Below are 13,176 nucleotides of genomic sequence, written 5' to 3'. Positions count from 1 at the left end.
TTATTGAGTGACCTACATTTTCTAAATATTTCTGTAAGGGTTTCAAGACCATTAATATCCCCTCCACATGCACAAATAAACTATTCATCAGAGCTTTTGTTTATAAGATGGATGGGCTTGTCTGAGTTGCATGATGCTATTCCAATATAGCCTATGGACTTTGCAGACTTTGTTTGCCTAAATTTGACTGAAACAAATGATCACCTTTTCTCAATTTGAATGTGTGTGTTGGTAAGTAAACATCTGCTCATAGCCTACAAAGGTCATATTATATACGTGCATATATATTGACCGTATATATAGACCGTAGCATGCCTTTAAAAATTGGACGTTCATGGTTTTTTTAATTGGTTACCATCTACATTTATCAGCTTATGTAGATTTCTTTAGATTTGACATCAAATTTATAACATGACAGATTAGTAAATGCTTCACCCTCTAGAGCCAGCTATTAGACCCATTGTGCAGCAGGCTGCTGTACCTAAAGGGAGTCTCAGACCTATTCCACTCTGCAGCTACAGCACTGTCCTCAATCAGTTTACACAGTATACCCTGATTTCAATGAATGAGTGAGTGAGTCAGTCAGTCAGTCTGTCTGTCTGTTTGTCTAGCTTAAATAATAGCTAGCTAAAAAAAACAGGTTAACTCATTGTAGTTTTGTCACCATATAGAATTGTATTGCAAGTATAATTCAAATCAGGTACATCAGCTCAAGTTGCATAAATAGTCCAGGCAATCTGTGATCAATGTCAGCTTTCCTCCTGCTTGCTCAAAATGGCTCAGGTCAAGATCTGTCCAGTTAAAAAAATACCAACCTATATGAGGAGCCAGATACTGCTGTACTAACACGTCATTTTCACATGAATGCTTGATAGCAAATTGTCACCTAGCCAAGATTCAAATCCAGGCTATTAGAATGCTCTAAGCAATGTTGGGCAATGTCACTTCTTTTGACATTCAAACAAAACAGAGAGCTAGCTCACTACTCCCTCCCCCTCCCCCCCGTGCAATTGAAACTCTCCTAAACGCGCATCTCATCGGTGATTGGCTGGAACAGTTTTTTTTTTTTTTATGGTCCAGGCTGGACCAAGTTGTTTTTGTTGCTGTCTTTGGAGCCTGTGTTGTCCACAGTGACTGCGTTTTTTTTTTTACAGTGTATTCAGGGCACAGACAGCTAGCGGATGGTGAGATGATGTTTGCTGTATGTGACATAAAAATGTTTTAGCTTAGAAACCACGTAACATTGCTTAGAGCACGTTTAATTGAGTTTTATTCATGCAAACAGACCTTTTTAATCAAGAATGTTTTGTAGACTGTGCCACAACTGCTGCAGTCTCACAAAACAAGACGTGTGTCATTTAAAATGTTGCTATTAAGACGTCTTTTTTTCTCTTCTAATGCTGGAAGATGTTTATAAAATGGAGGCATATTGTTTATCAATAAACTGAGCTCCTGGTGTCTGTATAAATGTGTGGGTGTGAATAAAGATATAAAAAGGACAAGTAACAAAGCGATGCTTTTATGAAAAAGTAATGCAAGAGGTCTCCCTGCCTGTTTTAACTGAAACATTTTCAATCATCTATGAATAATGAAAAGCCTCCTAAAGCAGCACTGTAGCCTGGGTGCCATTCCGAACGTAGTCCCGCCCCACGGGAAGTGCGGTCTGGCATTGCTCCATTGTGGTGGAAGTATGCTCGCCCTAAATCGGGCGGACCAATCGAATCAGGCTTTACGATGATGGACAGGTGAGCAACAGCGCCTGGTCTATCACGTCATCTGAGCATACTTAGATTAGGCTTATGTTTGAAACAAAAACGCTGTGGCTAGAAGGATACATGGCTTTTAAGACCCCATATGGAAAAATTCATATTATTTAACTAGAAATGCAATTCTGAGGAATTACACGAGGGGATGCAGTCTGCTGGTTAGGGTGTTGGTGGGGCTGTTGAGCTTGCTGCTAGCTGGTTGGTAGGGTAATTTTGGAGTAACCAAATTTGAATCTTGTGTGACATGGCATTATTCAGATATCACACTCAAGGTGTTTTTGACCTTGACATTTGACCTTCAACCTCCAACTTCAACTCACTTCATCTTTGAGTCCATAAAAACACTCGTACCAAATTTGAAGCATGTACGTCAAGCCGTTCTGGAGATATAATGCTGAATGTATGAGATATGGCTGGGACTTTTATTTTGACACACAGGAAACACTTTAACAGGATGTGTAGTTCAAGTAGAGCTAGATTGTATGCTTAGAAGCTGAGACAGTTGGAATCCTCACAGGTGACACCTGTGCCAGTGTTCTGATTAGCCTGGGAACTGCTCTGAGAACTACTTAACGAGCGCAGCTGGCTCTATTATGACATCACAGCCCCCATTCAAGTCTATGGGGGAAAAATACACTTTTAATCACAAATATCTCAAAAAGTATAAACTTCTCCAAAATGAAAAATGGATAGGACGGTAAAGCCTTGGAAGATCTACGGAACGGTGTTTCAACCAAATTTGTACGTTAAGCGGTTTGGGCTGAATAGCGCGCACAAAAAGGTAAAAAGAAAAATAATAATAACTAGAAATGCAATTCCAAGGAATTACCAGTGCATGAAAATGCTAAAGTTGTGATGTAAAATATCATGTATAATTAAAACAGATAATACAGAGATGGTTACTACGGTGATGCTAGGATAGACATGGTGGTTGCATAGCTTAATAAAAGTTGATAGTTTAAAAGTAGACTGTTTAAAAGCTGAATGTAGATAGTTTAAAAGTTGTTGATAGACAGTAGATAGTTTAAAAGTTGTTGATAGACAGCTAGTTTAATAGATAGTTTAAATAGTTTAAAAGTAGACCGCTTAAAAGTTGAAGGTAAATAGTTTAAAAGTTGTTGACAGACTGGAAGTTTAATGAATGTTGATATTCAAATAGTTTAATGGCTGTGTATAGGTAGATATTTGACGATAACTGAAAGTTGGAATGGCTCTAATGTTTGCTAGCAGTTATGCTAAGATTTTTAACTATGCTAACCATGCTACTTAGCTAATGTTTTATAGCAGTGCTAGCAATGCTAACCATGTTACTTAGCTAATCAATCATTTTTAGCAGTTTTGCTAAAAATGCTAACTAGCATGTTAACAATGCTAACATGCTAACTATGCTAACCATGTTACTTAGCTAACTTAGCTAATCATTTTTAGCAGTTTTGTTAAAAATGCTAACTAGCATGCTAACAATGCTAACATGTTAACTATGCTAACTATGCTAACTAGCTACAGTGGGTAGGAGTAATAGTTGATGACAAGTAACAGTTACAATGGCTGAACAGTTAAAAAGTTCAGTAGTTTAAAGGGTTAAATTGTTTAATAGTGAAATATTGTAGTGAGGACTTTTATTTTGAAACAGTTTTTGGCAGAGGAAGCAGTTGAACAGGATGTGTAGTCTTAATAGGGCCAGTTTGTATGCTTAAAGCCTGAGACTGGCAGTTGATCCAGGTGGCCTGAACACCTGCCATAGGATTCTAATTGCTTATTATGATGTTTTATGTATTATGATGTCACAATCGGCAATGTTAAGTCTATGGGGATTTTTAAAAAGTTTTTCTTTAATAGTTTAAAAAGTATAAAAGTTTCAAAGTTGAAAAGACATAGCAACCCGATCTGTTTGAAGACCTACGTTACAAAGTTTGAATGAAGTTTCTGTTCAAGAGAAATTGCGTACGGAAAAAGTGGTAAGCGGAATAAGAAGAAGAAGAAGTTGCCTAGGAAGAACAGTACAGTGCATTTTCATGCACTGTAATAAGAAGAAGTCTCCGGATTTCAATAGATGGGATGCATCCCCTCTAATAAGAAGAAGAATCCGGATTTCAATAGAGGGGATGCATCCCCTCTAATGAGGTTGTATCACTGAAAACGATTATTTCTGAAAACTTTGGCCAAAGTTGAGATGTGGGAAAACTGGTGGTTTCACTTTCATCAAGGGAAAACAGCGCTGTTGCAATGCGACATGTTCCCTCGTTCGTTTGAAATCTCTGATTGACCACCTGTTCGAGGGATTTGCGACAGCCTTTCCCAGCTGTTTAACATGTTTGTAGCATATCACTGTTCAACAGAATAATTTTTAAAAACGGACAGTAAGCTATTTTGTTGCTCTGATTGGTTAGGTCTATCCAATTGAGTGCAGAGGTATTCCCCCCCCTGTATCGGTTGAAACACGCCCCATAATTACGTCCCAATGGAGCAGTATCAGACTCATATTCTGACTAGAATTTGATAACGTCAGGCTAGCAGCACTGTGCATTATCAGAACACTTCTAACATGACTCTATTAGCGTCTATTCTGTGCCTCAGACCACATTTGTAAGAACTGAATGGCCATCGGCTTGGAGCAATGCCTGGTAAGTCACACTTTTGATATGCCAGGCCCGAACACACCCAGACCGTGATTCTGCAGTACCAACTGTCTGGTTGGAAGAGGAGAGAAGAGACGCGGTAAGAAGAAAAGCATTGGACTGAAAAACAGAGGAAATAATACATGAGAAGTGAAACAGGGAGGAGACATTAGAAAACAGAAAAAAAGAAATGGGAAGAAAAGACATGAAGAGAAAAAAAAACTGAAATGAGCTGGAAAGAGAAGATATTACAAACAGAGAGGCAAAGACAAGAGACAGGGATCGTCAGTAACTTGTGCTCTAAACTCTTCCCTCCTACACTCATCAGCTGTGAGGCGGTGCGGTGCGGTTCGAGGGAAGTCCAAGCCCCATGGCTGAGGCTTCATTTGCATACTAGGGTGGCTGGCTGAGGCAGAGGGAGCAAATAGAGCAGCTTTGGCTATGACTAAGCCTGCTGGCCAGGCCCACCCACCCACTCACCACTACTGCTGCTCCCAAACCTCCACTCAAACATGTGTTCAGTGTGTGTGTGTGTGTGTGTGTGTGTGTGTGTGTGTGTGTGTGTGTGTGTGTGTGTGTGTGTGTGTGTGTGTGTGTGTGCATGTGTGTGTGTGAGTGTGAGTATTATTTGATGCATATACATCAAGCACAAGGAAACTGCTTGGAACTAAAAAGAAGGTAAAATTACTCATGCTTTGTTGAAGATTAGTATACTAAACAAGTAATAAATGTTATTAAATTTCCAACATCCATCACATTTGATGCAGCTGTTAAATCTCAATAGTTAAACCATACCTAGGTACAAAATCCAGATACATGAAAATAGGATGGGTGTAAACTAGGGTTAGCAGCACTTTTCTTTGCAACTATTTGTTATAAGAGAGCACATAGTCACTTGTTCATCTAATGGCAATCTGTCCATCAACACAGCCTTCATATCAGAAATATTAGACAAGCATACTCTTAACAATATGTTGCTATGAATCTTTCAATTACGCCTGTTTCAGATAATCTCCCTAATCTGCCTTGAACAGCTGTCTTTGAAATATCTCTATTAGCAGTAGCTAGAATAAAAACAGACAGACACAAAAAACACACACGTGGGGAGGATGGGGACAGACAACAGAGAAAGAACAGTAATAGACAAGCATCTGATCTTGTTGTCCTTCACCCTGTCCAACAGAAGGTAGATGCGTCCCCTTGCACAAAGACAGAGCACTTTCTTCTGTGTCATTGCCTGTCCCTGTGTAGCTCAGCACAACTCCTCCAGGCCCATGTGGGTTTCCTCACCGAGAGCTCCAGCACAGGGGAGAGCACAGCGACGCAGGCTGCCTGTGGATGCAGCTACAGCTGCCTGTGCTCTGGCAGAGACAAGCTTGGAAGCAGGCCAGCATTGTTGCACAGGGATTACTGATGCCAGCAGTCACAAACACACACACACACACACACACACACACACACACACATACACACACACACACACACACACACAGACACACATACACACACACAAGTGGTGCAGCAATGAGCACCAAGGTCAAAGTGTTGTGAAGTTGCTAAGGATAAAGGCGTCAACCAAATGAATAGATGCAAATGGTTCCTATTGTTTGGATTTTGGAGAAGGTGGCTTGTCTCAAAGTATTCCTAACCAACACATTTGAAAACATTTATCACACCAAGCACTCACAGCATAAAGCATATTACTCCCAACCACCAGGATTAACACTTTTGTAAAAATTATAGATTTTGTAAAGGGGTTTTCATGGGGTTTGTTTTCAAATTCAGTGACTTTTGGGCTCAGTGCATCTTAATTATAATGAGTAGGATCATTTGAGGGCACATTGAGGACTCCACACAAGTTCCCTCCTCCGAAACTTTAGGGTGTTTCGTGCACTACCCTGGGCGCCTATCCTCATCAAGAGTGGGACTGATTTTAAATGCTTTGCTGTTAAGCATAATCTCCCCCACAACCACAGCTAGTCTGTAAAAAGTGTAATTTTGCATAATCATCTCCATGAGTCAAGGTTGTTGTAGAGGGGCGGTGAGGACAATTAGCATATTTATGCCTTGCCAGGGAAAGCATATTGATATCATAAGAATTTTATTCAAATGCATTTCTGTCATCATCAGATTATGACTCACCAGTCTTAGGGAACACAGAGTGGGAGTTATACGAGATTCTTTGTGGAGGATTGTGTAACGTAAAGTTAGATTCACTGCCTGATTTAAAAAAAAAAACTATTTAAAAACCAGTGCTATTCACAGTGAGTGAATATAAGAGTATAAAGCTGTATAAAGATGAACATTTATCTGTAAATATAAACATTTTCATGATTACATCGTGTAGAAACACTAAATAGTGAATGGCTAAATCAGCCCCCCCTTCCCCAACACACACACACCATTACACTTCACACCCAGACACGCACCCTTCCACACACACACACAATATACCATTTCAATTACTACTTTTAATTTATTTCTTTAAAGTTGAGTTGGCTCTTGAGTAGGGGTGGGCGATATGGACAAAAAATAATATCTCGATATTTTTTGTGATTTTGACGATAACGATAATTAGTGTATCCTTTTAAAAAAAATGTAGAAGTCTGAATTACTTTACAGCTCATTATTTATGAATAGCATCAATACAATAATAACCAATAACCTATCCTGTGACTTAACCAAATCAACCAATGCATTGTCACTCTATGACACATTTCCAATTTTGCCCACTAGCAATCATGTGACACTTGCTCTGCTGCAACGGGGCTTCTCTTGCATACACCTCCTGGATTTAGTGAATGTATGGGGTTTCAATGCGTGATTTTGAGTGTTTTTCCCCCTAAGTAGTTTAAATACTCGATAATGTAAATTTGCACATCATTAAAACAACAATCACGATATTATCGGAGATATATATTGCCCACCCCTACTCTTGAACACAAGAATTTCATTACTTATGATTCCTTTTTGAGTACATGACAATAAACTACTTGAACTTGAACGGGAAGTTAGACTGCAAACATTGATGAGTCAGTGCAACGCTTCCACATGCTACACTATTATAATTATGATTCGAAAAACGTTGCTTGTTGATAGACTTTGCACTTTCCTTCTATCTAAACTATGGCCCTTAGTGTGTGGCAGTAGAAGTCTGCATACACTGGGAAAAATAAAACTTATGTAAAACTGCATTAACATTTTGGTATTACATCACTGGTAAGACTGCTCATATTGATTCCACTATTTCAAAAACAAACTTGAGCTTCGATATGCGAACCGAGTCAACAAAGAGGTACACGAGGACAAAAACAAAGAGGGGCTCTATGACTTCAGCTCTGACTCACTCTAGTTCTCACCCTATACACACCCACCCACCCTCTGTGGCTCAGTGGCTTTTCCTGGCCCCTCATAATTCCATTTCCTGTGATTTCACGCTCGCACCCGCTCCTCCGACCCTGTCTCTCTCCCAGGCTCGCTCCCGAGTGTCCAGCGTGAGGGATAAAATGCTTCCAGTTCGGCCCTTCTTCCTGCCATTCTCCTGCCACTTCCTCCAGGAAGCATCTGCTGTGCTCCCACAAAGACCTGGACCACAAGGGTAGAATAATACAACCAGAGCTGCAGGGCAGGGAACGGCCCTATATTGTCCAATGAAAGGGAGGGAAAAAATCAGAGACCTTGCTTACTAATGTCAATTGTCACACTGTTGGCATTACCACTGAGAGTCTACTCTGTCTTTGATGTAAACTGGACAGAATGTTATTCTGGGTTTCTGATACCAAGGATCATGTTTCTAGCTTTTTTTCCCAATCATGACATCCTGTTGGCATCAATATTCTCAATAAAAAAAAGGCAATTGGCAGTGGTAGTGGGGGTGGCAGCTTTTTGGACAAAACAGGATATTTAGCTTACTTACTTTTCCTAAACACCAATCCATTCCATGCTCTGTCCTTGACCATGTTTCCTCCTCTCCCATGCACACATTGCACATTGATTGTGAAGCTGTGAGGGCTCTCCTGAACCATGCAAACACGAAACATCAAAGGGGCCGAGAGTGGCCTCTAAGAGTTGGACCCATCGTTTATCTGACCTGTTATCACCACTGCTTCGATTCTCTCCCACTACTCACTTTTGTGTTTCACAGGACATCCATCATTAGGTCAGCGTATGTTTGGTCGGGAGGGTGTTGCTCAGAGCTTTTGGTTACATTGGGAGCTGATTTGCTTTAGCGCTGCTATTGTTTTTCCGCCCCGCCACCCCCTCTCTGGAGGAAATGGACGGCTGTATCAAGTTGGAGCACACTTCCTGCGCTTGTTGTCTTGAGAGGACCTCTTGGGGGTGGCTAAGAAAGTGGCCGGAAAGAAGTCAGCATTCGTCAGTCTCAGGCAGTTGAAACCAGAAAGAGAGAAACACAGAGGGAGAGGCATACCAGCTTTCAATGTGCGCAGTGACTACTAGGCTTTGACATATCCTTGTGCCGTGTACAGGATCTCATAAAATGGAGAGCTGGATATTGTTTCTGAGCTTTCTGCAAGTTGTGTCTTGCTTGGACACTTTTCACTATGTCATTCATGGAGATGAGGCGAACTTTGAGGCTGCTACCAAAAACTGCCAGCATGAAGGAAACCTGACCAGTCTGTCCACCTGGAAAGAGGTCCAAGCGGTGCAACAGGCCTTGTCACGGCATCTTCAGTCAAGTGGGGAGTACACATACTGGATAGGTCTATGGAGACAGAAGCAAGAGTGTGTTGAACACAAAGCAAAGTTAAAGGGGTTCAAGTGGATGGATGGAGGCAAAGAAGCAGAAGAGATCAAGTGGAAAGAAGAACCTGAATCCACATGCACACATGACCGTTGTGTATACATTTCTATCAAATACGATGGGACTTCCGTCGTGGACTGGGGATTAATAGGAAGCTCGTGTAAGAAAACGCACCCTTTCATCTGTAAAGTCAAAGGCGAGAAGCAGACTCCTGCACCCAAAGACTGTACAATACCCACTATCGGGGGGACACATGACCACATACACAAAGTGGGCAATCCCTCCAAACTGGACATAATTTGTGACAATACAAAAACGTACAACCTAACTTGCAATACTAAAACTTTGGAATGGATCACAAAAGAAGGGAGCACAGTAAATTTGTCGAGTGTTTGTGTTCCATGCCCAAAGGGTTTTGAAAAGTCCTACACGGGTCAATGTGTGGATATTGATGAGTGCAAAAACCAACCGTGTAAAGACAATAGCAAATGTGTCAACTTAAAAGGATCATTTCAGTGCAAGGACTCAACACCACAACCACCCAGTGGCATACTACCCACGGATCCCCACACTCACCCAACCCAGCCCAATACCCAGGGACCTTTCAACACCCAGGAGCCGGATGGTACTGCCAACCCAGGCAGCATCGTCCTCATAGATGTGACCGAGTCATCTCCGGATTATTCCCACATCTACATCCCCGTCATCATAGCGGTCCTGGCTCTGCTACTTCTCCTGGTGGTCATCTTGACCATTGTAGCATGCTGTCGCAGGAAGAAGAGGAAGCGCTCAAAGAACCTGTCTGGGCAGAAGGCTTCCAAGGAATCTATGGCACTCAGGGACTCGATGGAGAAGATACCTTAGAAGTGAATGGAGGAAACATGGGTGATGACATCCATTAGTCGTTTCTCTATTCTCAGTCCTGGCAGTCTACTTCACAAAGGCTGCATAATGCTCTTCAGCTAAGTGACAGAAATAAGCCACTTGGACAACTGTTCACCCTCATACATGGCCTTAGGGGTATGAAGTGCTGTTATTTTATAATGTGCCAATTGGCTCCAGCTTTGTTTGCACTTTTTGTTATCAGTGGCTGTCGAAGAATGTACAGTAAGTGAAGAATTTGATAAGTGTTAAATATACAGAAAGTTCTCCAGGAAAACTAAAAAAAAAACTGAAATGACGTAAGTTAAATACATTCCTGAAATGTGTTCATTTGTAACATAGTCATTCAGTCATGTTTGCAGCGTAAACATTGCTAATAATTTAGAAAATGTAATATAGTTTCTGCAGTTTATTGTAACATCATTTTTTCTTTACTGTTCATAAACGGGCATACAAACATGTGCAACCTCAGAAAAACGGATCATTAAGATCTGAAACATTGTACAAATAGATCATAAACCAAATAAAGGGGCGGGGGAATGAAAACATGAGGGGTCTATCATATCTGTTAACACTGATAACTACAGAGAGCACATCAAAAACATGGAACTAAAACTTTCCCCAGGTATCAGAGAGAAGCCGCTTTTTCATTTGTGGAAATCAAAGGCAAAGGCTGTAGAGCAAGACCCACAATCCCTAAAACAAAAACATTGTGAGAGGACACTAAACAAGATAGCTGAACTGATATCCGTGGGCAGGATGAGGTCATTTTGTGAACAAACAGTACTTTCCTGTAAAAACAGCAGTTGCGTCTGCCCCACCCACCCTGTCGTGATGTAGTCAGTTAGCAAAAGAAAGCTTCTCACAAAAAGGTTCCGTGCGTAAAACAAACTATATCGCCGACCCTGTTCCTGAAACAGACATTCATAAGCGGCGTTCACCACAAAAGTGCCACAGTCACAGAATAAGCACTGCGGCCCCTTAGCGTCACTACAGTAGCAGCATAAAATCGCCCCCCTACTAAAGAGTCAGGCATGTCTTACGACTTATATGGATCGTTAGGCTACTTTTAATGATTAAGCTACCAATAAAACGTAGCTACTTCTATTAAACTTGGCTGACTTGGAGAAAGATGCTACTGGGCAATAATGCTTTGTTCATTGGTAAAAAAGTTACTCTGGTGGGACTTCGTCTTCTGGTGTACATTTCCAAATACAGCTTAACGAAACAGACAAATACTATTCTGGCATAAGCAATGAAACAGGTAAAAAGCTATAGCTTTAGCTAAGCTTTGTTCTATTATGGACATTTAACATGTTCATTCGTTTACAAAGTCGTAGTCCTGGAGGTACAAGTACCATTTCTATAGGTGCTATCTGATTCCATATTGTCCGGTTGAAATTCATCTACACTGTATCCGCGACTTTTCAAAGCAGTTGCGTAGTAATCGATAGGTTCCTCAGTTGCGTTGTCCATCCAGCGGAGACATAATATTCTCTGGAAGGAGCGTTTGAAATTGTCCGACAGGAATCCGTACAGTATAGGATTGGCGCAGCTGTTAGCGTAACCTAAAATTACCGCCAGCTGGCTAAGAGTGGCATTATGTGTCTCCACAAAGACATTAACAAGTTGTACGACGTGAAAAGGCATCCAACAGATCACAAACACGGCCACCACCATCATAACCATCAGAGTGATTTTTCTCTCGGACTTTTTGCGCTGCTGCCAGCCAGCTTTCAGCGCAACCACTCGCATCTTTACTATGATCAAGACGTAACACATACATATGGCAATGACGGGGAACAGAAAGCCCATTAGAAAGGCATATACTATAAACACTGCCATCCACTGCCTCTGTGGTTCTGGCATTTGCATATTACAAGCGACTGATCCGTCCGAGTTCGGTGCTGTGCTGGAAAATATAATAATTGGTAAAATAACCAGGATGGAAAATGTCCAAACTCCCAAGTTAACCATCTTGGCGATTGTAGGTCTCCGGTATCGGGCAGCTTTTATGGGATGCACTACGGCAATGTATCGGTCTATGCTTAATACAGTCAAGCAATAAATGCTGGTAAACATATTTATAGCGTCCACACTTAGGACGAGGCGGCACAAGAAAGATCCAAATGGCCAGTGGTGAAGTAACGAGGATGTCACCAAAAACGGCACACTCAACATAAGTAACTCGTCCGCAATCGCCAAGTTCAAAATGTATATATTTGTCGCCGTCTTCATTTTAGCGTACCTAAAAATGACATAAATGACCATGGAGTTTCCACACAGCCCGATCAAACAGACCACTGTGTAGATAAATGAGATCAGAATTGCGCTACCGTGAGACTCGCTGTGCGTTTCATTGCCGGAGGAATTCATCAGGAAAAAACTGTCCTCTAAATTAAGAAGCTTGGACGAGGTGTTGGGAAACATTCTAGTGATTTTTTTGAGTTCCAAGAACGATGTAAAAAGTGATGAACTGGCTTTTAAATAATCCGTACGAGCATTTTCCTTTGTTTTCCGAATAGATATCCCTCTGGTCGTTTTCGTGTTGCAGCGCACTTCGAGTTTCAGCACCATGGATAGCTACACCAGTGAAGGACCCCCTCATACTGGATTTCGCGACGCGCGTCACACGAAGCAAAATGACGCTGCCTGAAGTCTTAATCGATACCGAACTGAACTGATAGACATCTTCACAGAAATGCCTGTCAAAATATGGCTTCGTGTAAGTCTTCTGCAATTTGATTGCCTCACTGCAAAGGCGCAGTCATGATTTAGCCTACTTAAGCGATCATTACGCACACAACTGGGAGCTTATGGACCACTGTAAAACGCACATGTACATTTACAGTTAAATATGAAGACATTTGGCTTAACTCTTAGTGTCCAGACATTTTAAATCTACTTAAGGCCAGAGCAGCTTGTAATGAAGATGTTGATGTCATACACTAATTGTAAAATGGAAAGAGAAATCTTTCACAAATTAAGCAATTATCTACAGATAATACATCTATATCTACAGAAAAAATGTTGATACAACAAATAGATTTGCAAGTCCAATACTTTCAGCATATCATGTCATCCTTCAAAACTTCAGGTACACACTGGGCAAAATATCACACACACCACACACAAGTGCAGTATACAC

The 13,176-nt window shown here is 41.2% G+C and overlaps 2 protein-coding genes across 2 annotated transcripts; one reads left to right on the top strand and one right to left on the bottom strand.

The window, feature by feature from the left end:
* The first annotated feature begins 8,482 nt into the window (after positions 1-8,482).
* On the top strand, positions 8,483-10,574 carry clec14a (C-type lectin domain containing 14A). Its single transcript, XM_048228600.1, has one exon. The coding sequence runs from the start codon at positions 8,883-8,885 to the stop codon at positions 10,008-10,010; it is 1,128 nt and encodes a 375-aa protein (XP_048084557.1). The 5' UTR covers positions 8,483-8,882; the 3' UTR covers positions 10,011-10,574.
* A 724-nt stretch (positions 10,575-11,298) lies between these two features.
* sstr1a (somatostatin receptor 1a) lies at positions 11,299-12,675 on the bottom strand. The gene has a single exon (XM_048228599.1). It carries the CDS (start codon positions 12,603-12,605, stop codon positions 11,355-11,357), a length of 1,251 nt encoding a protein of 416 aa, XP_048084556.1. The 5' UTR covers positions 12,606-12,675; the 3' UTR covers positions 11,299-11,354.
* Between the last annotated feature and the right edge of the window lie 501 nt (positions 12,676-13,176).

Source organism: Alosa alosa, chromosome 19 (assembly GCF_017589495.1).
Source record: "Alosa alosa isolate M-15738 ecotype Scorff River chromosome 19, AALO_Geno_1.1, whole genome shotgun sequence".
NCBI classification, from domain to species: domain Eukaryota; kingdom Metazoa; phylum Chordata; class Actinopteri; order Clupeiformes; family Clupeidae; genus Alosa; species Alosa alosa.
This window is presented reverse-complemented; position numbering and strand designations above follow the sequence as displayed.